The sequence below is a fragment of the Aquarana catesbeiana genome, linkage group LG02 (genome assembly GCF_042186555.1).
Source record: "Aquarana catesbeiana isolate 2022-GZ linkage group LG02, ASM4218655v1, whole genome shotgun sequence".
Classification (NCBI taxonomy): domain Eukaryota; kingdom Metazoa; phylum Chordata; class Amphibia; order Anura; family Ranidae; genus Aquarana; species Aquarana catesbeiana.
This window is the reverse complement of record NC_133325.1, coordinates 388,056,032-388,080,265: the sequence shown is the minus strand read 5'-3', so window position 1 is coordinate 388,080,265 and position 24,234 is coordinate 388,056,032. Positions and strand designations below refer to the sequence as shown.

The 24,234-nt window shown below is 41.9% G+C and overlaps 1 protein-coding gene across 1 annotated transcript in view; it reads right to left on the bottom strand.

Annotated features, from left to right (window-relative positions):
* LOC141128104 (uroplakin-3b-like protein 1) overlaps positions 1-23,973 on the bottom strand; it is a 56,571-nt gene extending 32,598 nt beyond the window's left edge. Inside the window, exons 1-2 of the mRNA XM_073615187.1 lie at positions 23,777-23,973; positions 17,120-17,263 (exon numbers count right to left, since the gene is read on the bottom strand). Of these exons, the coding sequence (XP_073471288.1) occupies positions 17,120-17,263; positions 23,777-23,834 (202 nt within the window). The 5' untranslated portion in view covers positions 23,835-23,973. The remainder of the gene's footprint in view (positions 1-17,119; positions 17,264-23,776) is intronic.
* Positions 23,974-24,234: the final 261 nt, after the last annotated feature.

The following is a 24,234-nucleotide window of genomic DNA, read 5'->3' as shown; positions in this document are numbered from 1 at the left end:
ACCTATCACCCATCAGTGACCGTCAACTGTCACCCATCACCCATCAGTGACCATCAGCGGTGCACCCATCACCTATCAGTGACTGTCAGCAGTGCACCTGTCACCCATCAGTGACCATCAGCCATCACCCGTCACCCATCATTGACTGTTGGCCATTACCCGTCACCCATCAGTGACCATCAGCAGTGCACCCATCGGTGACCGTGGCCTGTCACCAGGGGCGGATCCGGGGGGGGCAACGGGGCAATTGCCCCCACCGAGAAATTAGTGTGATGAACAGGCCAGTCAGGGCTCAGGGACGAGTGTGCGGGTGGGCCAGTCAGCGGGAGTTGGCAGGTGAGTTCCTAGCGTGGGGGGTGCCGTGGCCCTGGGCATGACATTTAGGGGGGCGCCAGTATGTGTCATTGGCTGCCTCCTCCTAATTTTATCTTCCTGTGTCCCCGGGCTCCGGCCGCCATGTTCAGTGTCAGGCGCCCTGTGATTGGGCGTATGGGGGTCACGTGAGGCGTAGAGCTGGCCTGTCCATGATTACTCCTGAAGTCTCGCCTCCGCACATGACCCCCATACGCCCAATCACAGAGCGGTGCGCCAGACACTGAACATGGCAGCTACAGCGCGGGGGAGAGAAGCATTGTGAGCCGCCGCTGTCTTCTCCTCCTCCAGACTGATGCAGGCCAGCCAGACACGAAGGTGAGTGAGACTCCCTCGTGACAGTCCTGTCACAGGGGGGGGAGAGAGAGAGAGAGAAAGTCAGTTAGTGTAGTATGGGGTTCAGTTAGTGTAGTATAGTGGTCAGTTAGTGTAGTATGGTGGTCAGTTAGTGTAGTATGGTGGTCAGTTAGTGTAGTATGGGGGTCAGTTAGTGTAGTATGGTGGTCAGTTAGTGTAGTATGGTGGTCAGTTAGTGTAGTATGTGGTCAGTTAGTGTAGTATGGTGGTCAGTTAGTGTAGTATGGGGGTCAGTTAGTGTAGTATGGGGGTCAGTTAGTGTAGTATGGGGGTCAGTTAGTGTATTTTCTGCCAGTGCCCCTCCCGAGACTAGGCTCTGGATCCGCCCCTGCCTGTCACCCTTCAGTGACCGTCACCAATCAGTGACCAACGCCTATCACACCGTCATCACCTATCAGTGAACGTCACCTGCCACCCATCGCACAGCCCATCAGTGACCGTCACCTGCCACCTGTCATACAGCCATCAGCGTCATGTCCAAAAGATTTTATACTAGTGAGTAGACGTTCCAGATCCTCTCCATGACTGATGAGAGCAGCGGGGAGTTCTTATCAGATTCCAAATCAAATTCGGCATTTGAACCGGTTGAGAATAATGAATCGGCAAATGATTCGGAGGAAGAATGGGTCCCTCCTAAAAGGGCATGGCACTCTGGAAACCAGGCATCTGCCAGCAACCAGGATTATATTTTCAGGCCCAGTACCAGCGCTGCCGTCAGCAATAGGCCCCAAGAACAAATTCCCAGGCCCAGTACCAGCGCTGCTGCCAACGATAGGCCCCAGGAACAAATGCCCAGTACCAGCGCTGCTGCCGGCGAAAGGCCCCAGGAACAAATGCCCAGGCCCAGTACCAGTGCTGCCACATCACGCCTGAGAACCAGCACAGGAAATTCAAATCCCCAAACTACTAGAGTGTCACGTCCCCCAAGAGCCAGGGCCTCTACATACATGCCAGATGCTCTTGCCAACCCAACATGGCTGCCTTCCGACTCGGGATCACCAATTATTCCCCCTTTCACAGCACAGCCAGGTGTGCAAACCAACACCCAAAATTTCACAGCGATTGATTTTTTTTTATCTGTTTTTGCCCAACACTTTGCTGCAATTCATTGTGGACCAGACAAATTTATATGCCCAGCAGTATATTGCCAACAACCCCCAATCATCATATGCCCATCCGTTTGAGTGGACAGATCTGAATTTGGAGGAGTTCAAATTGTTTATGGGCCTCACCATAAACATGGGGATTACAAAAACAAATGAAGGACATGCCTATTGGTCCACCAACCCCTACCACCACATGCCCATTTATTCTGCCGTAATGTCCAGGTCCTGATATGAGATGATAATGCGCTTTCTTCATTTTAGTGACAATACCCAATGCCCTCCCCGCAATCATCCAAATGACAACAAGTGATATAAAATTCGCCCACTGATAAATTTCTTTTCCCAACAATTGGCAGAACTCTATGTCCCCGATCAGAATATACGTGTCGATGAGTCCCTGGTACCATTTTCAGGCCGGCTAGGAATAAAGCAATATATTCCTTGCAAAAGGGCCAGATACAGAGTAAAATTTTACAAGCTCTGTGAGAGAGCCACGGGATATCTGTATGCGTTCCGCATATATGAAGGAAGAGATTCCCAGCTCCAGTCCCCTGAGTGCCCGGCCTACATGGGCACAACTGGAAAGATTGTATGGGACCTGGCATACCCACTTCTGAACAAAGGATATCACATATACCTTGACAACTTCTACACCAGCCTGCCCCTTTTCAAACACTTATACATCGCAAAAACCTGCAGAACCTCCAGAAAGAATAGGAAGGGCTTCCCACAATCTCTAGCGAACAAAAAGCTGCAAAGGAGGGAAAGAGCAACATTGAGATCCACCTCAAGGCCAGCACTTCGTTGCAAGGATAAAAGGGACGTGCACATGATGTCCACCATCCATGATGACACTACAATTGAAGTTCAAAGAAGACAAGGTCCCATTGAAAAGCCAACATGTGTCCAAGATAATAATCTCTACATGGAAGGGGGGGGGGGGTGGATTTCAATGATCAAATGATTCATCCCTATTTGTCAATAAGGAGGTTCCCGATTCTGGTAAAAGAAGGTAGCAATTTATCTCATCCATTTGGCCATTTATAATTCCTACGTAGTCTACACCAAATCCATGGAAAGCCCTGCCCCCTTCCTAAAATATATAGAAGAAGTTGACACGTCCCTCCTCAATCAATCTAAGATCCCCCCACAAGACCTTCGCTCTGATGCTGTTAGCCAAATTCATGAGCGCCACTTGCCCTTCCACATTCCAACCATCTTAAGCAGCCTGAAGATGGCAAAAAAAATGTCAAGTGTGCACCAAAAGAGGATTTTGAAAAGATACCAGCTACCATTGTCCCCAGTGTCCCTCCCAACCTGGCCTTTGCATTGGTGAATGCTTCCAACTTTATCATACATCCCTAAAATATTAGCCCATATTTTTAACCATTTCCATCATCTGTGCTGACCATTTTCCATGCTTCCCCAAATAACCATGCCACTGCCTTCCACGTTAACTGACCCTGGCCTGTTTTTTGACTATGCCCCTGCCTACCGTTTGCTTGGACAGATCTGTTGCCCTGCTACTGTAGTACACAGGGGTCTCACATATGTGAGGGGCTCCAGAATTGTTTTTCCGGATGGAGAAAAACATTTTTTTTGTTTTCTCCGGGTTTCAGAATTTCCAGATTAGGGTCTGGAGTCAGGAGGCTTCATAGAGATTTGGGTGGGTCGAAGCCTCTACCCCTGTGCCCCTGTGCCCCTGTGCACAGGTCTTACCTGATTGCAGCCCTCAGCCTGTTGCTGACTTACTGCCATCATGCCTCTGCCTGCCGCATGAACGAACCACACTGCTACCTGGACTATCCAAATAATTAGCTGTAGCAAAAGGCAGTATGTTTATGAAGGGCTGGAGAGCGGTACAATAATAAGTGTCTGCAGGTAACAGTGTACCAGGACTAATATTATGGCTGTGCTGGCTGTCTCTGTCTGGACAATTTCTATGGATTGTGCTGTGCTGACAATATCCTTGTGCTAACTATAGACAATATTCTTGCCTGCTGCCTGGATAATTACTATTGCTGTCGCTAAGCACATCCCTTTCTGCTGCCTGGACCAGTGCTCTCCTCTGTGGATACTACTAAAAGCACAGGTAATGCTTTTATTTATTTTTTTACCCTTTCCGCAATAGAATTTATTTTGGATCGTAATTCTTGGTATGTACGTGCTTTGTGTTAGATATATGAAGGGCCTTCAAAAATGATAGGTTGCCAGGAAATTATATATGTCATTTATGCTCCTAGAACGCCTGATGGTGCTACTTGGATGTTGGGCCTCTGTATGTGGCCAGGCTATGTAAAAGGCTCACACATGTGGTATCGCCATACTCAGGAGGAGTAGCAGAATGTATTTTGGGGTGTCATTTTTGCTATGTATTTGTTATGTGTTGGAAATATCTTATAAATGGAAAACTTTGTGTAAAAAAAAATGTGTTTTTATTTTTTTTTCCATATTTTCCAAAAACTTCTGGAAAAAAATGAATGCTTCAAAAGACTCATTATGCCTCATAGATTATACGTTGGAGTGTTTGCTTTCAAAAATGGGGTGGGGTCATTTTGGGGGCAATTCCATTGTCCTGGTGCTCCAGGGCCTTCAAAAGTGTAATATGGAAGAGAAGAAAAGAGAGAAAAGCGCCTCTGAGTGCAGGTATTTATTTCTAACAACAACAGGTTATCCACACTTACAGCTTAGTAAGGAGAAAACCGGCTACAAACGGGGTACGGCTCCAGTAACGGTCCCAGCGTCCATGGCGTGGAAACGGCAGTGATGAGCAGAAGAGATGGCCTCGATCCCCCACAGGAGGAAGCAGACAGATGCACGCTTTGAGAGATGTAATCTGAATCTCTAGTGCAGTTAGTTACCATTAGGTCTGCTCCCCCTTTCCCCCTCCTTCCCTGTCAGCGGTCTTTGTTTTTAATCTTATTTTTGTTTTTCAACATGTCCTTTTAATACTCTGTTTCAGTTAATTGTGTTTACTCCATCAGCTGTTAGTGTTTTTTCCTTCTATGCGGAGCTATATAAGGTAGTGTTCTTCCCCATCTGCCCTACACTTGATAAAGGAGCGCGCATGCCCAGTGGGAACTTCGCGCATGCTCGCGCTGCGCTGGATGGGAGTCCCGTAATCCAAGATGAGGGCGTGTGATGTCACCGGAGTGAAGAGAACCACAACGCGTTTCTGAGCATGCGCGAAGTTCCCACTGGGCATGCGCGCTCCTTTATCAAGTGTAGGGCAGATGGGGAAGAACACTACCTTATATAGCTCCGCATAGAAGGAAAAAACACTAACAGCTGATGGAGTAAACACAATTAACTGAAACAGAGTATTAAAAGGACATGTTGAAAAACAAAAATAAGATTAAAAACAAAGACCGCTGACAGGGAAGGAGGGGGAAAGGGGGAGCAGACCTAATGGTAACTAACTGCACTAGAGATTCAGATTACATCTCTCAAAGCGTGCATCTCAAAAATAAATTTTTAGATAAGGGATACCCGGACAATTTGGTAGACCAGGCCTACACCACCTTTCTTTCCGGAAAAAAAACTAAGATTAAAAAACAGCTGGAAAATGATACTGTGCGTTTTATTACCAGATACCATGGCAAATATAAGAAAATGGAGCATATTCTCCATAAACACTGGAATATTTTAAAACAGGATCCCTTCCTTAATAATAGCCTCACTAATAGACCGAAGGTCACCTATAGAAGGGCCCCAACTTTAAAAAATAAGATAGCACCCAGCAAACCAAAATGCACTAAACCCAATAACCCTCTGGTTCTTATCCCTCTCACTGGCATGTATAGGTTCAATAAATCACTCTGTAAAACTTGCGCTTTCGTGCGACATGGCCAACGGAGCTTTCAACATAAAGATATGATATACCAGTTGGAGGGATTTTATAACTGCTCTACTGAATATGTGGTTTATTGTCTGACATGCCCATGCAAATCATTATATGTCGGTCGCACTATTCGCCCATTGTGACAACATTTTGGCAAACATCGCAGATTTATCGAGAAAGGTTGCGATGAACATAGCGTTCCTCGCCACTTTTTGGAGCATCACAATCAATCAACTGCTGGCTTACAGGTGTGGGTCCTAGAGTCGATACCCCGTAACTTGTCTGAGGCTGAACGGTTCTCCAAGTTATGCGAACACGAGACTTTTTGGCTATACACCCTTGATACTCTTGCGCCCAATGGGTTAAATGAAGAATTAGAAGTTAACACCATCATATAACCTTCTAGCCATTATCTCCTTGTTCCCATCCCAGTATGGATCTGTGTATATGTATTTTTGATGTATTCTTTTTTATATATACATCTCTATAGAATTACCTGTATTTTATAAGCATATATGTATGATGTATGTTGTTTAGTGCATACACATATATTATATTTTTTACGTTTATTTTTATTTAGCCATTATTCCCAGTATACATAATTGTCACTAAGAGTTCCTATTACCTTTAGTTATTTACCAGCTTAGCTGCAATGTACCCTTAGTTTACTGTTTTAAAATATTTCTAATAGCTAATAATGTCTTATCCCCATCCACCCACTATCCATCTTTAGATAGAAGTCGCTGTCACGTGACATATTATCATTTTTGGTTCATTTCTGGTTCCCCTTCAGTAATATAATCATTTTTGGTTCCCCTTCAGCAATATAATTGTTATCATATATACATATGTTTTTTCCATGATATATGTATATATAATTTTTATTGTAATCATACTCCCCACAACACTGTTTCAATTCCCCCCCCCCTCTCTTTCACCTTTTTTATTTATATATATATATATTTTTTTTTATTATCTTTTGTTTTTTATTATTATTTTTTCATATTTTTCATTCTTTAATATTTACCATTAGGTCCGCTCCCCCTTTCCCCCTCTTTCCCTGTCAGCGGTCTTTGTTTTTAATCTTATTTTTGTTTTTCAACATGTCCTTTTAATACTCTGTTTCAGTTAATTGTGTTTACTCCATCAGCTGTTAGTGTTTTTTCCTTCTATGCGGAGCTATATAAGGTAGTGTTCTTCCCCATCTGCCCTACACTTGATAAAGGAGCGCGCATGCCCAGTGGGAACTTCGCGCATGCTCAGAAACGCATTGTGGTTCTCTTCACTCCGGTGACGTCACACGCCCTCGTCTTGGATTACGGGACTCCCATCCAGAGCAGCGGTCTGTCTGCTTCCTCCTGTGGGGGATCGAGGCCATCTCTTCTGCTCAACTCTGCCGTATCCACGCCATGGATGCTGGGACCGCTACTGGAGCTGTACCCAGTTTGTAGCCGGGTTTTCTCCTTACTAAGCTGTAAGTGTGGATAACCTGTTGTTGTCATAAATAAATACCTGCACTCAGCACTTTTCTCTCTTTTCTTCTCTTCCATGTTTACTAGAGAGCTGACTTCGCTCACTTGGAAAGCTTGCCCTCAGCACTGGTCACAAATTAGAGACATTTTAGCTGTTCTTAGAGACATTTCAGCTTTTTTTTAACCCTGTTTTTACCCCTTTTGTACAAGTTTACTGCCATTCACTGGCTGTTGCCATGGACTAGTGATTATACTATTCTGCAGTTACAGCTATGCTGTTGCCATGGACTATTGATTATATTACCCTGCAGTTGCTTTGTTCTTATTTGTTTTTAGCTTATTGATTGATTTTACACCTATCTATTTAATAGTGCATTTTCTAATCTTGTCCTGAGCGCTCGCACATATTTGTATATATTCAAAAGTGTAATAGGTGGTGGAGAAATGAGATGTGTCATTTATGCTCGTAGAACGCCTGATGGTGCTACTTCAATGTTGGGCCTCTGTATGTGGCCAGGCTGTGTAAAAGTTTCACACATGTGGTATCGCCATACTCAGGAGAAGTAGCAGAATGTATTTTGGGTTGTCATCTTTGCCATGTACATGCTATGTGTTGGAAATATCTGATAAATGGACAACTGTATATAAAAAAAATGCGTTTTCATTTTTTTTCCACATTTTCCAAAAACTTCTGGGAAAAATGAACCGTTCAAAAGACTCAATATGCCTCATAGATTATACGTTGGGGTGTTTGTTTTCCAAAATGGGGTTATTTTGGGGGCAATTTCATTGTCTTGGTGCTCCAGGGCCTTCAAAAGTGTAAAAGGTGGTTGAGAAATGAGATGTGTCATTTATGCTCGTAGAACGCCTGATGGTGCTACTTTAATGTTGGGCCCTTGTATGTGGCCAGGCTGTATAAAAGTCTACTCGGGAAGAGTAGTATGAATGTATTTTGGGGTGTAATTTGTTGTATGCATATGCTTTGTGAGAGAAATAACCTGTTAATATGACAATTTAAAAAAAAAAAAAAAAAATTCATTTTGCAAAGAATTGTGGGAAAAAATTACAAATCTCACCATGCTACTTACTTAATACCTTGGCATGTCTACTTTCTAAAAAGGGGTAATTTGGGGGGTATTTGTACTTTCCTGACTTGTTAGTGTCTCAAGAAATGAGATAGGCCTTCAGGACATCGGGTGTGATCAGATGTGATCAATTTTCAGTGATTGGCACCATAGTTTGTAGACTCTATAACTTTAACAAAGACCAAATAATATACATTAATTTGGGTTATTTTTACCAAAGATATGCGGCATTATAAATTTTGGCCAAAATTTATGAAGAGAAATTACTAATTTGCAAAATTTCATGACAGAAACAAAGAAAAAGGCATTTTTTTCACAAAATTTACAGACTTTTTTATTTATAGCACAAAAAATAAAAAACCCACTAGTGATTAAATACCAAAAGAAAGCTCTATTTGTGTGAAAAAAGGATGCAAATTTCATATGGGTACAGTGTTGCATGACTGAGTAATTGTCATTCAAAGTGTGAGAGCGCTGAAAGCTGAAAATTACTCTGGGAAGGAAAGGGGTGTAAGTGCACTGTATTGAGGTGGTTAAGAATTTAAAAAATCACTGCTCCTGAAAAAACATCCATTAAAAAAAAAAAAAAAAATGCATTGATACATGTCCCCTGGGATAGGACCCAGGTCCCCAAACACTTTATGACAATAACTTGCATATAAGCCTTTAAAATGAGCACTTTTGATTTTTCATGTTCGTGTCCCATAGACTTTAACGGTGTTCGTGTGTTCTTGTGTTTTTTGCCTGTTCGGTATGTTCTGGTGCGAACCGAACCGGAGGTGTTCGGCTCATCCCTATTTAACAGTGGTAGGAATACCGTTACAAAATGTTTCAGTTCCCACTGCAGCCATGCAATAAAATACTATATGTTTTCATGAGATAAATACCACTCATTTTACAGTAATAATGCATGCTTAATTTTAGGAATATTTTTTGATGAATTGGAAACATTTTTTTGAAAAACTTCATGTGGCATTTTAGAGCAAATTCTAAAGCAGTAAATAATATTTAAAAATCATATAGGATATCCGTGCTAAAACATATAAATTACAACTGAGCAGCCACTTAAACAATCTGTGGCACTAAATGCAAGAATTGTGATAAATATATGAAGCAGTGCTAAAAAAAAATTGAAAATGTGAAAACTCAATATTGTGAAAACACAAAAATAAATCAATATAATGACATCAAACTTATTAGGTGAAAAAATGTGTATAAAGAAATATGTAAATAAGTGTTCATAAGAGCCCATTCACAAGGGATAAAAAGGAAAAATATATGTGAAACAAGAAAGTCCAAAGGAAACAAATCATCCATGATTCACTTGCTCCACCAGTGTCCCCACAATCACAATTCGTAGTGCTTCCACCACCAGGTGACACCAAGTATTAAAGCCTCTTTAATAGTATGGTAAAATGTGCGCGTTACATCTCCTTATGAAGGGAAACTCCAAAGCGTCAAACGTGATCCAGTCAGGGTTGGTTCATTAGCAGGATGAAAAATAAAAATAAAAAGCATATGCGCCCATAGTGTAACCCATAAAAAACATTTATTCAAAAAATAACAAGTAAAACTTGCAAAGGGAGTCACACACAAGCCCCTTTCACACTGGGGCGGTGGGGGCGTCGGCGGTACAACAGCGCTATTTTTAGCGCTGCTGTACCGTCGTTCTTGCAGCGGTATTCGGCCGCTAGCTGTGCGGTTTTAACCCCCGCTGGCGGCCGAAAAAGGGTTAAAATCCCTCGTACAGCGCGGCTATAGCCGCGGTATTACCGCGGTATAGCCGCGCTGTCCCATTGATTTCAATGGGCAGGAGCGGTGAAGGAGCGGTGAATACACCGCTCCTTCACCGCTCCAAAAAAGTGGTTTGCAGGACTTTTTTCACCGCCCTGCCTGCGCACCGCTTCAGTGTGAAAGCCCTCGGGCTTTCACGCTGAACAAACAGCGGAGGCTGTTTAGGGGCGGTTTTCAGGCGGTATTTTTAGCGCAATACCGCCTGAAAACCGCTCCAGTGTGAAAGGGGCCTAAGCAAATCCTTGGGCAACTGGTTTAAAAAACTTGCGTATAGCAATAAAAACAGACAATTACTCTCCCAAAAAGCAGCAGGCTATGTAGCTGCACCAAACTCAACCGCCGGTCAGCAAGCGTGCATGATGACAAAGCGTCGTAGCCACGCCCAACTAGTTTTGTCAAAGAGATGACATCGGTGGGGGACTGGCTTATTTTTTGTAGCGCTGCTTCATATAGTTATATCACAGTAACCCATTATCATACTAGTGCGATGCAGGAACCAGCACGATTCCAGCGCCGGTTCCGGCATCGCTCCTCTCCCGCAGGCAATTCATACTGCCTTGTGCGAACTGCTGCGGGTGTCATTAACAAAGGTAATGACACCCCTAGTTTAGTTCACAGATCGCAGTGCGAACTATGAACTCGCACAGGAATCGGATCGCATAGGTGAGAACACCCATGAGATCCGATTCTAGTGTGGGGAAAAACAACTATTTTCTGTGCAAATCCAATGCGAGTTCAGCCATACAACTAGAAATAATCGTCTACTAGAAATAATTAGAAAAAAACTGCTGGCTGTTTTTATAGGACTTTTTTTTACCAACAATTAAAATTATCTTTTTTTTCCGATTTCAGTCTGGTGCTCCTTTCTGTATTTCCAAGGCATGAAAAAGGCAACACTGGTGCAAGTAGAACAGCCAACAATGTACAGAGAGATGTAAAAGTACCTCAGCAAACAGGGAGATGCCGTGTGAGAAGGCCTGACAAGGAAACGGGAAGTCACAGGCACTCACATATTTTACTGTAAAGACAGTGTTATATAAGTACAGGAATACTTTCCTGAAGGCGACACAATGACAGTAAACACATGTAACAAACATACTTATATACTCCAATGTAACCTATGCAAACCTAAGTGACAACCTTCCCATGTTTTTAAAGTGATGTCATACACTATATTACCAAAAGTATTGGGACTCCTGCCTTTACACGCACATGAACTTTAATGGTATCCCTGTCTTAGTCCGTAGGGTTCAATATTGAGTTGGCCCACCCTTTGCAGATATAACAGCTTCAACTCTTCTGGGAAGGCTGTCCACAAGGTTTAAGGAGTGTGTCTATGGGATGGTTTGACCATTCTTCATGAAGCACATTTGTGAGGTCAGGCACTGATGTGGATGAGAAGGCCTGGCTCGCAGTCTCTGCTCTAATTCATCCCAAAGGTGATGAGTTCTATCAGATTGCATTCAGGACTCTGTGCAGGCCAGAATTTTAGAATTTTTATTCTTATTTTTGGATTTTCAGATTTTCGAATTTTCAAATTTTCAAATTTCCAGATTTTCGAATTTTCAAATTTTTTCGAAATTTCAGAATTTTATAATTTCCGAATTTTTGGATTTTCATATTATCAAATTTCGATCATAACAAATGACCAGAAAAATGAAAAAAAAAACAAAAAACAAAAGATAACGAACAAATTTTTCGGCAGTGCACATGTCTAAAGATCAATACCCTATATGATTTGCATTTCAGCATCTATTGCATTGTTTATCTTTTTCGTATAAGGGTGCAGCACATTACTGTATTGTTCTTGGACACTTCTGATGGCTTTGTATATTTAGCTTTTGTTTTATCTCTGCTCATACTTACATTCCATCTTTTTTCTCTTTCCTCTCCTGCCCCCTTCCTTATCTCCAAGTAATGGCAAGATTGGGTGAATCCTTTACTGGCATACTTTTCCCTATTTCGACATGCACTCCAGGAGCAGGATCATTTGGGGCTGGATGCAGTGTTTATCATTATTAGGCACCTGTAGTTTTGTGCCATGTATCATGGCTTATTTTGTACCTATCTATCTATATTTCTACTGTCTTCTGGCCAGATTATGACATTATTGCAAGATTGCCACTTAGGCTGTCATAAGTCAGTTTTCTTGGACTTATGTGACACTGTCTTCACAATAATATATGCAATACAAAATTGAATGGAGTTCTGGTGACTTCCTGTCTCCTCATTAGATTTTGGAATGGCGCTATCCACTGCAGTCACTGCAAGCACCCAATAATTATGTGGGTCAAGTACTGTTTGGAAAGCAGATCCAAACTCGGATTTTAGAAGCTCTGACAAGACATGGAGGCAAGTACCCTGCTTGGGATGTAGTGAGTGTGGGCCTTCTGTGGCCAAATGTCCCCTTTGCCTGGATAAAACTGAAGGTAACCTGACAGAGGTCTGTGTTTGCACACCAAGTTTATGTGGAAGGTAGTGCCTGCATTTACCCCTTGTAACAGTGAAAGAGTTCTAGATAAGCCTAGGGCTATGGTGTTTGTTATGAGTGACACTATCTCTAGATTTGAGGAGGTCCCTTTAAGAAATACATTGTCGGGAACTGGATTACCTGCTGATGGCACCGTGGTTGCCGGATCAGAAAGTTCTAGTTCCGGTATCCACCAGCGGGTGTCTCCCAGCTGCCAGCAGATCCAAGCAATTAGTCCTGATGCTGGCTGCTGGAGGGTATTTAGTCCCTCCTTTACTATTCCATCTTGCTTCAATGTTTTGCCAGTAAACCAGATACTTGTTTACTGATTTGTCCTGAGTAGGGATGAGCCGAACACCCCCCTGTTCGGTTTGCACCAGAACTTGCGAACAGGCAAAAAATTTGTTCGAACACGCGAACACCATTAAAGTCTATGGGACACGAACATGAATAATCAAAAGTGCTAATTTTAAAGGCTTATATGCAAGTTATTGTCATAAAAAGTGTTTGGGGACCTGGGTCCTGCCCCAGGGGACAAGTATCAATGCAAAAAAAAGGTTTTAAAAACGTCTGTTTTTTCGGGAGCAGTGATTTTAATAATGCTTAAAGTGAAACAATAAAAGTATAATATTCCTTTAAATTTTGTGCCTGGGGGGTGTCTATAGTATGCCTGTAAAGGGGCGCATGTTTCCCGTGTTTAGAACAGTCTGACAGCAAAATGACATTGCAAAGGAAAAAAAGTCATTTAAAACTACTCGCGGCTATTAATGAATTGCCAGTCCGACAATACACATAAAAGTTCATTGATAAAAACGGCATGGGAATTCCCCACAGGGGAACCCCGAACCAAAATTTTTTTAAAAAATGACGTGAGGGTCCCCCTAAATTCCATACCAGGCCCTTCAGGTCTGGTATGGATATTAAGGGGAACCCCGGCCAAAATATGAAAAAAAAAATGGCGTGGGGTCCCCCTCAAAATCTATACCAGACCCTTCAGGTCTGGTAAGGATATTAAGGGGAACCCCGGCCAAAATATGAAAAAAAAAATGGCGTGGGGTCCCTTCAAAAATCTATACCAGACCCTTATCCAAGCACGCAACCTAGCAGGCCGCAGGAAAAGAGGGGGGACAAGAGAGCGCCCCCCCTCCTGAATTGTACCAGGCCACATGCCCTCAACATTGGGAGGGTGCTTTGGGGTAGCCCCCCAAAACACCTTGTTTCCATGTTGATGGGGACAAGGGCCTCATCCCCACAACCCTTGCCCGGTGGTTGTGGGAGTCTGCGGGCAGGGGGCTTATCGGAATCTGAAAGTCCCCTTTAACAAGGGCATCCCCAGATCCCGGCCCTCCCCCCTGTGTGAAATGGTAAGGGCCTACCATTTCACAAAAAAACTGTCAAAAATTTTAAAAATGACAAGAGACAGTTTTTGACAATTCCTTTATTTAAATGCTTCTTCTTTCTTCTATCTTCCTTCGGTTTCTTCCTCCATCTTCTTCTTCTTCTGGTTCTTCCTTTGGTGTTCTCGTCCGGAATCTTCCTCCACGGCGTCTTCTTCCCTTCTTCTCCTCGGGCCGCTGGCATGATGGGAGGCTCGCGCTGTGTGACGCTTCTCTTCTGCCGGTTCTTAAATAACGGGGGCGGGGCCACTCGGTGACCCCGCCCCCCTCTGACGCACAGGGACTTGACGGGGACTTCCCTGTGGAATTCCCTGTGACGTCAGAGGGGGGCCAAAGATGCCGGACGAGAACACCGGAGGAAGAACCAGAAGAACCAGAAGAAGAAGAAGATGGAGGAAGATGGAGGAAGAAACCGAAGGAAGATAGAAGATAGAAGAAAGAAGAAGCATTTAAATAAAAGGAATTGTCAAAAACTGTCTCTTGTCATTTTTAACATTTTTGACAGTTTTTTTGTGAAATGGTAGGGGTACTTTTGTACCCCATTCCATTTCACACAGGGGGGAGGGCCGGGATCTGGGGGTCTCCTTGTTAAAGGGGGCTTCCAGATTCCGATAAGCCCCCCGCCCGCAGACCCCCAAAACCACCGGGCAAGGGTTGTGGGGATGAGGCCCTTGTCCCCATCAACATGGGGACAAGGTGTTTTGGGGGGCTACCCCAAAGCACCCTCCCAATGTTGAGGGCATGTGGCCTGGTACGGTTCAGGAGGGGGGGCTGCTGTCTCGTCCCCCCCTCTTTTCCTGCGGCCTGCCAGGTTGCGTGCTCGGATAAGGGTCTGGTACGGATTTTTGGGGGGACCCCACACCATTTTTTTTTTTAATTTTGGCGCGGGGTTCCCTTAAAATCCATACCAGACCTGAAGGATCTGGTATAGATTTTGAGGGGGACCCCACGCCATTTAAAAAAAAAATTTTGGCCAGGGTTCCCCTTAATAGGGGGACCCCCCCACATCATTTTTTTTTTAAATTTTGGTTCGGGGTTCCCCTGTGGGGAATTCCCATGCCGTTTTTATCAATGAACTTTTATGTGTATTGTCGGTCCGGCAATTCATTAATAGCCACTAGTAGTTTTAAATGACTTTTTTTCCTTTGAAATGTCATTTTGCTGTCAGACTGTTGTAAGCACGGGAAACATGCGCCCCTTTACAGGCATACTATAGACACCCCCCAGGTACGAAATTTAAAGGAATATTACACTTTTATTGTTTCACTTTAAGCATTATTAAAATCACTGCTCCCGAAAAAACGGCCGTTTTTAAAAAAATGTTTTGCATTGATCCATGTCCCCTGGGGCAGGACCCAGTTTCCCAAACACTTTTTATGACAATACCATGCATATAAGCCTTTAAAATTGGCACTTTTGATTTCTCCCATATTCTTTTAAAGGGTGTTCTGCGGCTTTCGAATTTGCCACGAACACCCCAAATTGTTCGCTGTTCGGCGAACTGGCGAACAGCCGATGTTCGAGTCGAACATGAGTTCGACTCGAACTCGAAGCTCATCCCTAGTCCTGAGCTTAGTTCCTGCCTGATCCTGCTCCTGCCATGTACCTGTACCTGTACCCTGTAACCTGCTACCTCATATCTGCTCCCCTTGCTCCTGATCCAAGTCCTTGTTCTCCCTTTCTGACTGTTCCTTGCATTTCTGGTTGTACCCTGTTTATCTGTGCTCCCCTTTGTGTATATATTGTTTTCTGTCACTGGGTTACTGTTTACTTATATCTTCACGTTTGCTGTGCATTGTTTGCTGGTGTTCAGATGGGTTTTGTTTCACTATTAATGAATCTTACTGAAATCATGCACAGTCTGGTTTCAGTTTCCTAGTGCAGCTACACTGAGCTGGTCATCCTTTCTGCCACTGGATACCTGCTCTTGGTATCCCTTACACACATTCTCTAAAGCTCCAGCTAATATGTCTCTTCACACATGCAGTCCAATAAAGGTTCCCATGCAGTGTTTCCCTTTTTGTAACAGAAAAGAAAGAAATTCTACTTGTTGAATGTTCATCTGCTATGTCCTTCTGTGTCTTTCCATTTAGTGATTGGTTGGTACTACAGAATACCAGCCGTTGGAATACTGTTTGGTAAAATGTTTGTTAATGACAAAGAAGTTCATTGCTGTGTTGCTTTTTTTGCTTTGTGGGTAATTTTGTCTATGGAGGGCACCCCAGAGGACTTTTATACCATATTAAGGAATCATAAATATCAGAGGCCCCTCGATGCACTCGCTGCAGCAACCCTTGCCAAATGGAAAGGTTAAAAACTGATGAGAAGCAGAAGTTCTGACTGTAATTCAAGAAGGGGTTAAAGGATCTTTATTTGGAAAGTAACTGATGTTGATGTAAGCAGCAGTGTCACAAACGTGAGTAAGTAAATCAGGGTTACTGACACAAATGTGGGTTCTTCTGTTAAACCTGATAAAGCACCCAAAGTGCAAAGGGAAATGCTAAACATGGAGATTGGTAAGATGTGCCAGAGGAGTTTTAACCTCACAGAGGTTTGGGTAGATACCTGATGACAGATCAGTTGGAGGGTAGTGGGTGGGAAGTAACTGCTCATCTGTGTGACACTGACTTAACTAAGTCAGAAAAGCAAAATGACTGTTTTTACTGTTAATGGTGAAAATAGAAATGCAATATTGAGCCCAGATAGTCTTCTTACTGTGGGCGCAAACAGGAGTTTGGACATTCCCAAAAACCAATATGATGGAAGAGGCTGACAATAGCAGTGAGGTGGGTGATTGCCCTTTGTTAAAAAAAAGAGATAGTTACCAAGGTGGTATAGTAGTTTCGGTAGGCCCTGCACTAGTACAGGGCGCTTGTTTGGGGGCTAGGATTTTTTCATAGTTCAAAAACTCTAGGGGAGTGAGATTGAGCCAGGTAGACCAAAGGCTGAGAACAATAGCCTAAAGCTCAATAGTATGGAGTTGCGCCTTCAATACAGTTCTGCAAAGTGATATTAAAGTTTTCAGAGATTACAATAGAGAAATAGTGACTATACTTGACCAAATTATACTTGTCCAATGACCAAAGTCTGATTTAGATTAGAGACAATTCTGTGTATACCAATCAAGCGTGAAGTTTTTCTGAACAGATTGTATGGCCCTGGACGCAGACCTCAAGAACATATTTAAGTTTTGTAGTGATTAAACGTATGAACTTTTTAACATACCACTGTTCAAGGCAATCACTAACCAAACTGTACTTGTATTATATTGATGGAAGATACACTGTGGTTCGTCAAGGGTGAAGGTTGAGAATGTCAGTTTTCCTGGAAATGGCTTGAACGTAATTTCAGGAACATAAAATGGAACATCTGTAAAATAATTTTAGGCATCAGTTATATGCATTTGCATGCAAATACATTAATCATTTAGGTGATTATTTTGTGGTAATAATAATACCCCACGCCATGTCATGATAAATATATGGTTATAATTTGTAGTAACCGGGATGATACGGTATTTAAAAAAAATATATAATTATGTAACTACGGTATATTAACAGCACACCAAGTGATTGCTCCCTCTTCTCTAAACCAGCACTCACCTTATCCTCAGGTCATAGATTTGTGTATTAACAGCACTAAAATGAGGACTCACTCATCTAAATGTTCAGGAAGTTTTTCTTGCAATTGTTATTGAGCCCAGATCCTATGCGTTTACTGCACTAGGAAGGAACACCATGTGAGCAACTGCTCAGAAATTCATTTGTTTTCCTAGCCCTTTATTCTCCCTCTCTACTAAGAAAGGTCACCATCCAAATCATACTTCCGTGAAGAAACATAAATTCCTGGCCGAAGCATTCCTTAACTTCAACACCACAATTGTAATGTATTGAATCTGTTAGCAAAATATGATTCTCTGGCTCCCACTTATAATCTATCAATAACTGCGTTTTTTTCACCAGTAATCCATTATATCATTGAAACCCTCACCAGGGACATGAAGCCTTCCACAAATAATCCATTTAGTTTCATGTGATTCTGAAAACTTTCTGATAGGTGGACTAGCCTGTGTCATAAGCTGGCCATACATTATACAACTTTCTCATTTAATTTCCTTTAGATTTACCTTTAACTATGCAGTACAAGGGCCTGCCTGATTGCATGCAAATGGTTTAGGTTTGACCTCATATTATTTGGCTTTGGTAAATCTAAAGGAAAATTGTGCACGAAGATTGTATAATGTATGGACAGCCTTATTCAGACTTTTATACTTTCTTCAATAAATGGAAAGCTGAGAAACTACAACCTTACAATTCCTATGCAATAATTTCTCAAATGGGTTATTCCATTATTGAGGAAAATGTTATAATTTTTATTATGGATCATAATTTCATAATGGACTCTTTCATAGTTGAGTTGTTGGCCCTTCAGAATCTTAGAGGAAAAGAGGTAAGCAAACATGGGGTTATTTTTACATAAGATAGGTTAGTGTGAAGGTTGGGGTTACATAGAAGGTTAGTGTAGGGGGGATTTAGGCACTGCCTCATCTGAGCGCTTCGCTCTGCAACTTGATGTAATGTAAATATAGTACCGATACAGAGCACCACTAAGACTTTTTAGGGTTTACCTAAGCCTGACCCCTAACTACACCCAGGTAACCCTTTAAATGCTAGCAGCAACATAGTAAAAGTGCAAAAAGCAATACATTTAAATTTTAGTTGTTCAATGCACAAAACAGGCCTCTTAGTGTTACCTCCTGTATACTATTCATTAGGCAGGCAGGCAGGTAGTTATATTAAATACATCCATTTAACATACTTACTAGGGATGAGGTTTAGGTTTTGATGGACCAGGAGTTTGACTAAAGCCCAAGCTGTTCACAGTTTGCCCCTGCCTGCCCAAATTTCTGGCTACTGCAGCTTGAAGTCTTTCTTTTAGTGATGATGGGGCACGGGTTGATGTGTGCCATTGATCTTGATGGAGAAGTCAGGGTAAGTCACGTGGGGGAGGAAATATTATGAGCTCAGTTTTGGATAGATTGAGTTTGAGAAAGTGGTGTAACATCTAGACTGTCTTAACCATATTGGTCAATTGTATCAGCTTGCACCCTTTGTCAGTCTGTTGATATTCAGCAGCCAGCCAGGGGGCTATCATTTGTGATGAGAGTAGGGATGGACTGCACCTAAATGAAGAGGGTGCAGATCAGCTGGGAATGAAGATGACCAAAAAGTTAGAGGGGTTTTTAAACTAGACGACAGGGGGGAGGGTCCAGAGGTAGAGATAGTCAGCGCGGAACATATTCCAGAGGGTAGTATTGGGGGCATTAGTGATAGGTTGACCAAAGCACATAAACCCAAGGTAAGTATAGTAGCAAGTCCTAGTTGCAATCTCGGAACACCCAATAAAAAAGGATAACATGCAACCGGTCTAAACTACGTGGCATGTTCACCAATGCCAGGAGCCTGGCAGGCAAGATGGGCTAACTAGAGATACTGTTTTATGAGGAGGATTTGGATTTTGTGGGAATTTCAGAGACCTGGTTCAACAGCTCTCATGATTGGCTTGCAACCATTCAAGGGCATACCCTTTATCGCAAGGATCGAGAAGGTAAAAAAGGGGTATGCCTATATATCAAGAATAATGTACAAGTGAATGTGAGAGATGACATCACTAAGGGAGCTTGGGAGGAGGTGGAATTCTTATGGGTAGAGCTCCAAAATGATGAAGCTAAGGGGAAAATACTGGGAGTATGCTATAGGCCCCCTAACCTGAGGGAGGGAGGGGAGACAGATCTCCTATCACAAATTGGATTAGCAGCAAGGATGGGAAGTGTTATCATAATGGGGGATTTTAATTATCCAGATATAGACTGGGCTTAGGGAACCACGCATTCATCGAAGGCTCGCCAGTTCCTAAATGTCTTGCAGGACAATTTTATGGGTCAGATGGTAGAAGCACCAACTAAAAATAAAGCGTTACTGAATCTACTGATTACCAACAATACAGACCTGATCACGGATGTGGATATACAGGGCAATTTAGGTAACAGCGATCACAGGTCAATAGAAAGAAACTGAATTTCAAAAGCGCCAACTTCCCTAAACTACGAACCTTGCTAAAAGGCATAAATTGGGATAAAAACTTAGGAACAATGAACATGGAGGAGAGATGGGTTTGCTTTAAGTGCATATTAAATAAGGGCATTAGCCAATGCATCCTATTGGGTAATAAATTTAAAAGAGCAAACAAAAGTCCTGGATGGCTTAACTCCAATGTAAAAATGCATATAAAAGCAAAGGAGAAGGCCTTCAAAAAATACAAGGTTGAGGGATCATCCTCTGCATTCAGACTTTATAAAGAATGCAACAAGAAACGTAAGGGTGCAATAAGGACGACTAAGATAGAACATGAAAGACACATAGCGGAGGAGAGCAAAAATAATCCCAAGAAAGTATGTAAACAGTAAAAAAGGGAGGACAGACCATATTGGCTCCATAAAGAATGAGGAAGGACATCTGGTCACAAAGGATGGGGAGATGGCGAGGGTATTGAATTTATTCTTCTCCTCAGTCTTCAGGAGGGAATCGGGGGGCTTCAGTAACCAAAACTGCAGTGTTTATCCTCATGACACATCACAGGAAGCACCAGATGGCTTGCACCTGAGAGTACTTAGAGAACTCAGTCAAGTAATTGCCAGACCATTGTTCCTAATTTTTACTGACAGTCTACTGACTGGAATGGTACCAACTGATTGGAGAAAAGCCAATGTAGCACCAATATTTAAAAAGGGCCCAAAATGCATCCCTCGGAATTACAGACCAGTTAGCCTAACATCAATAGTATGTAAACTCTTGGAGGGGATGATAAGGGACTGTATACATGATTTTAGTAATAAGAATGGTATCATTAGCAGTAATCAGCATGGATTCATGAAGAATCGTTCTTGCCAAACCAATCTTTTAACCTTCTATGAGGAGGTGAGCTGCCATCTGGAAAAAGGAAGGCCCGTAGACGTAGTGTATCTGGATTTTGCAAAAGCATTTGACACAGTCCCCCATAAACGTTTACTGTACAAAATAAGGTCCATTGGCATGGACCATAGGGTGAGTACATGGATTGAAAACTGGCTTCAAGAGCGAGTTCAGAGATTGGTAATAAATGGGGAGAAATTGGAATGGTCAGGGGTGGGTGGTGGGGTCCCCCAGGGTTCTGTGCTGGGACCAATCCGGTTTAATTTTCATAAACGACCTGGAGAATGGGGTAAACAGTTCAATCTCTATATTCTCTGACGATACTAAGCTAAGCAGGGTAATAACTTCTCCGCAGGATGTGGAAACCTTGCAAAAAGATCTGAACAAATTAATGGGGTGGGCAACTACATGGCAGATGAGGTTCAATGTAGAAAAATGTAAAATAATGCATTTGGGCGGCAAAAATATGAATGCAATCTATACACTGGGGGGAGAACCTCTGGGGCAATCTAGGATGGAAAAGGACCTGGGGGTCCTAGTAGATGATAGGCTCAGCAATGGCATGCAATGCCAAGCTGCTGCTAACAGAGCAAACAGAATATTGTCATGCATTAAAAAGGGGATTAATTCCAGAGATAAAACAATAATTCTCCCGCTCTATAAGACTCTGATCCGGCCGCACCTAGAGTATGCTGTCCAGTTCTGGGCACCAGTCCTCAGGAAGGATGTACTGGAAATGGAGCGAGTACAAAGAAGGGCAACAAAGCTAATAAAGGGTCTGGATGATATTAGTTATGAGGAAAGGTTGCGAGCACTGAGCTTATTCTCTCTGGAGAAGAGAATACTGTGTGGGGTCACCGTACTGGTGACCCCACAATAGGGATAAAAGTTTTTCACGGAAGGGAGTTTAACAAGACTCATGGCCACTCATTAAAATTAGAAGAAAAGAGGTTTAACCTTAAACTACATAGAGGGTTCTTTACTGTAAGAGTGGCAAGGATGTGGAATTCCCTTCCACAGGCGGTGGTCTCAGCGGGGAGCTTTGATAGTTTCAAGAAACTATTAGATAAGCACCTGAACGACCACAACATACAGGGATATACAATGTAATACATACATATAATCACACAGATAGGTTGAACTTGATGGACTTGTGTCTTTTTTCAACCTCACCTGCTGTGTAACTGTGTGTGTGAGTAGGAATGAGAGAGTATCATCATTGGACGACATCACTGAACTTGGACACTTTACAGTGTGGAATATTGTTTACTTACTTTTTAATACAGAACTTTTTCTAAAATGTGGGTATTTTTATTTTACTCTTTTTTTGTTATTCATTATTCACCTTGTCCCCATCAGAATGGGGACAAGGTGTTTTGAGGGGAGGATGCTTTGTGCCCCCTGCCCAAGGTATTCTCTAACTGTTGGTATGGTTTAGGAAGGTGGCCATATGCTAGCTGTCCCTCCTTTTTCTGGCCAGCTAGGCTGCATTCCTACAAGACCCTTATCAGGTAGGGTTCTGGTATGGCTTTAGAAGGGGACCCCATGCCATTTTCTACAAACAGAAACAGGCCAGCCAGGAAATGCTATTTTCTGGCAATATTCTTTATTTTTTCTAAATGTTACTTTTGATGAAGTACATTGTACAGGTGTAGCATTTAACTTGCAGGTTTAAGAGATCCCCAAGCATGTTAGTAAAGGGATCGGTGTGTTTTTAATGTTGCCCATGTAAGCCTTGTTAAAATACCTGCTTCTGCTGAATGGTATTTTTTGTTGACACATGGCAGTGCCCAATTACCCATGCCCTTTTTACCCAAAAGCTTTCAAATTGGTCATGAAAAAAGCAAAATTAAAATAACAAGATTTGGCTCCCATAGATTTCACTGTTTACCAAAAGAACTAAACAAACAAAACCATTAGATAATACTTTGTGTTTTGCCATTGTATATAAGCTAATTATAATATAAAACATAACGCATTTACTAACTCCCTCGTATCTCTGGGGTCATGGGTTTGAATCTCAACCTTGACACCACCTGCATGGAGTTTGCAAATTCTTCATTTGCTTGCATTTGTTTTCTCAGGGTTCTCCGGCTTCCTCCAAAGACTTGTTGGTTGGTTAATCAGCTCCTGTCTAAATTGGCCCTAGTGTGTGTATATGTATTTGAGGTAGGGTCCTTAGAGTGTATGTTTCTTGAGGGCAGGGACTGATGTGAATGTACAAATTTATATGTAAAGCGCTGTGTCAATTGCGCTATATCTAATAAAAAAAATAATACATATACAATAAACATATAATATAAAATAATGTTATACTAACCCCTTACATTATATAATGTAAAAGCATAGCAACAAATGCTTACATACACATAATAGTATTCTGAAAATGTTAAGATGGAAACGCTGGTCACTAATAAAGTATGAAGCCAGCTTATGTGTGACTGACAAGACATATTTTAAGGGATTTTAATGAAGTGAAAATAAATTGCATTTTCTGTAAACAAGTAACATCCAGCACTAATAATAAGCTCGATACACAAAGCTAACACACAACGATAGGGATTTGTATTTTCAAAAAAGTGACAGGTATTTCATGATTTGAAAAATGAAGTCACATGGCTGAAAAAAAATCCTTATCCTTGTATTAAGCTTAGTGAATCAACTTTATTACTGCATCAAAATTCTGTATAATTAGTGTATTTTTATGTATGTTCATGGCAGTTTACAAGACAGGCTTATACAAATATTCTAGGCCTAGAGTAAACCACAGATGCTTAAACAAATGTTTAAGGCTATTTTTTCTAGTTACAATAAATAATAACAGGCCACTCATTCCATTCACATACATAAAACCAAAACTTTTAACGCTGGCTTTCAAGTGTTCTTATTAGGGATAAATGCAGAATTTTACCTGCAATGGTAGAAGTGACCAATGTCAGCAGAAGTCCTAGTTTTAGATGTAGGTCCATCTCCGCTCAGATAATTCTTGATGGTCATACAGTGTTGTAAACCACAAATAAATGTAGACTTCTAAACAGCCTAATGACTTGCACAAGGATTGTCATCTACCCTAGAGAAGATAATTCTACCTTTCATGTTCATGCATTCCTAGCATATTGAATAGAACTATAGAAGAAAAACATGTCAAACTAGTTTAAGAAGTATAATCGAATAACCACAGTAGTTCTTTATAAACATTTCTAATGATTTCATTAATAACAATAACTGAAATCAGCTAATTATTAAATCACGAGTAACTAAAATAATCTTGTTAGAATATTAATTATGTTAGAAAAAAAGGTTGAATGTTAAGTAGTAAAAGCAGTGCAGTGACGCACATTTAACGTTATACAACTAGGTAAATACCAC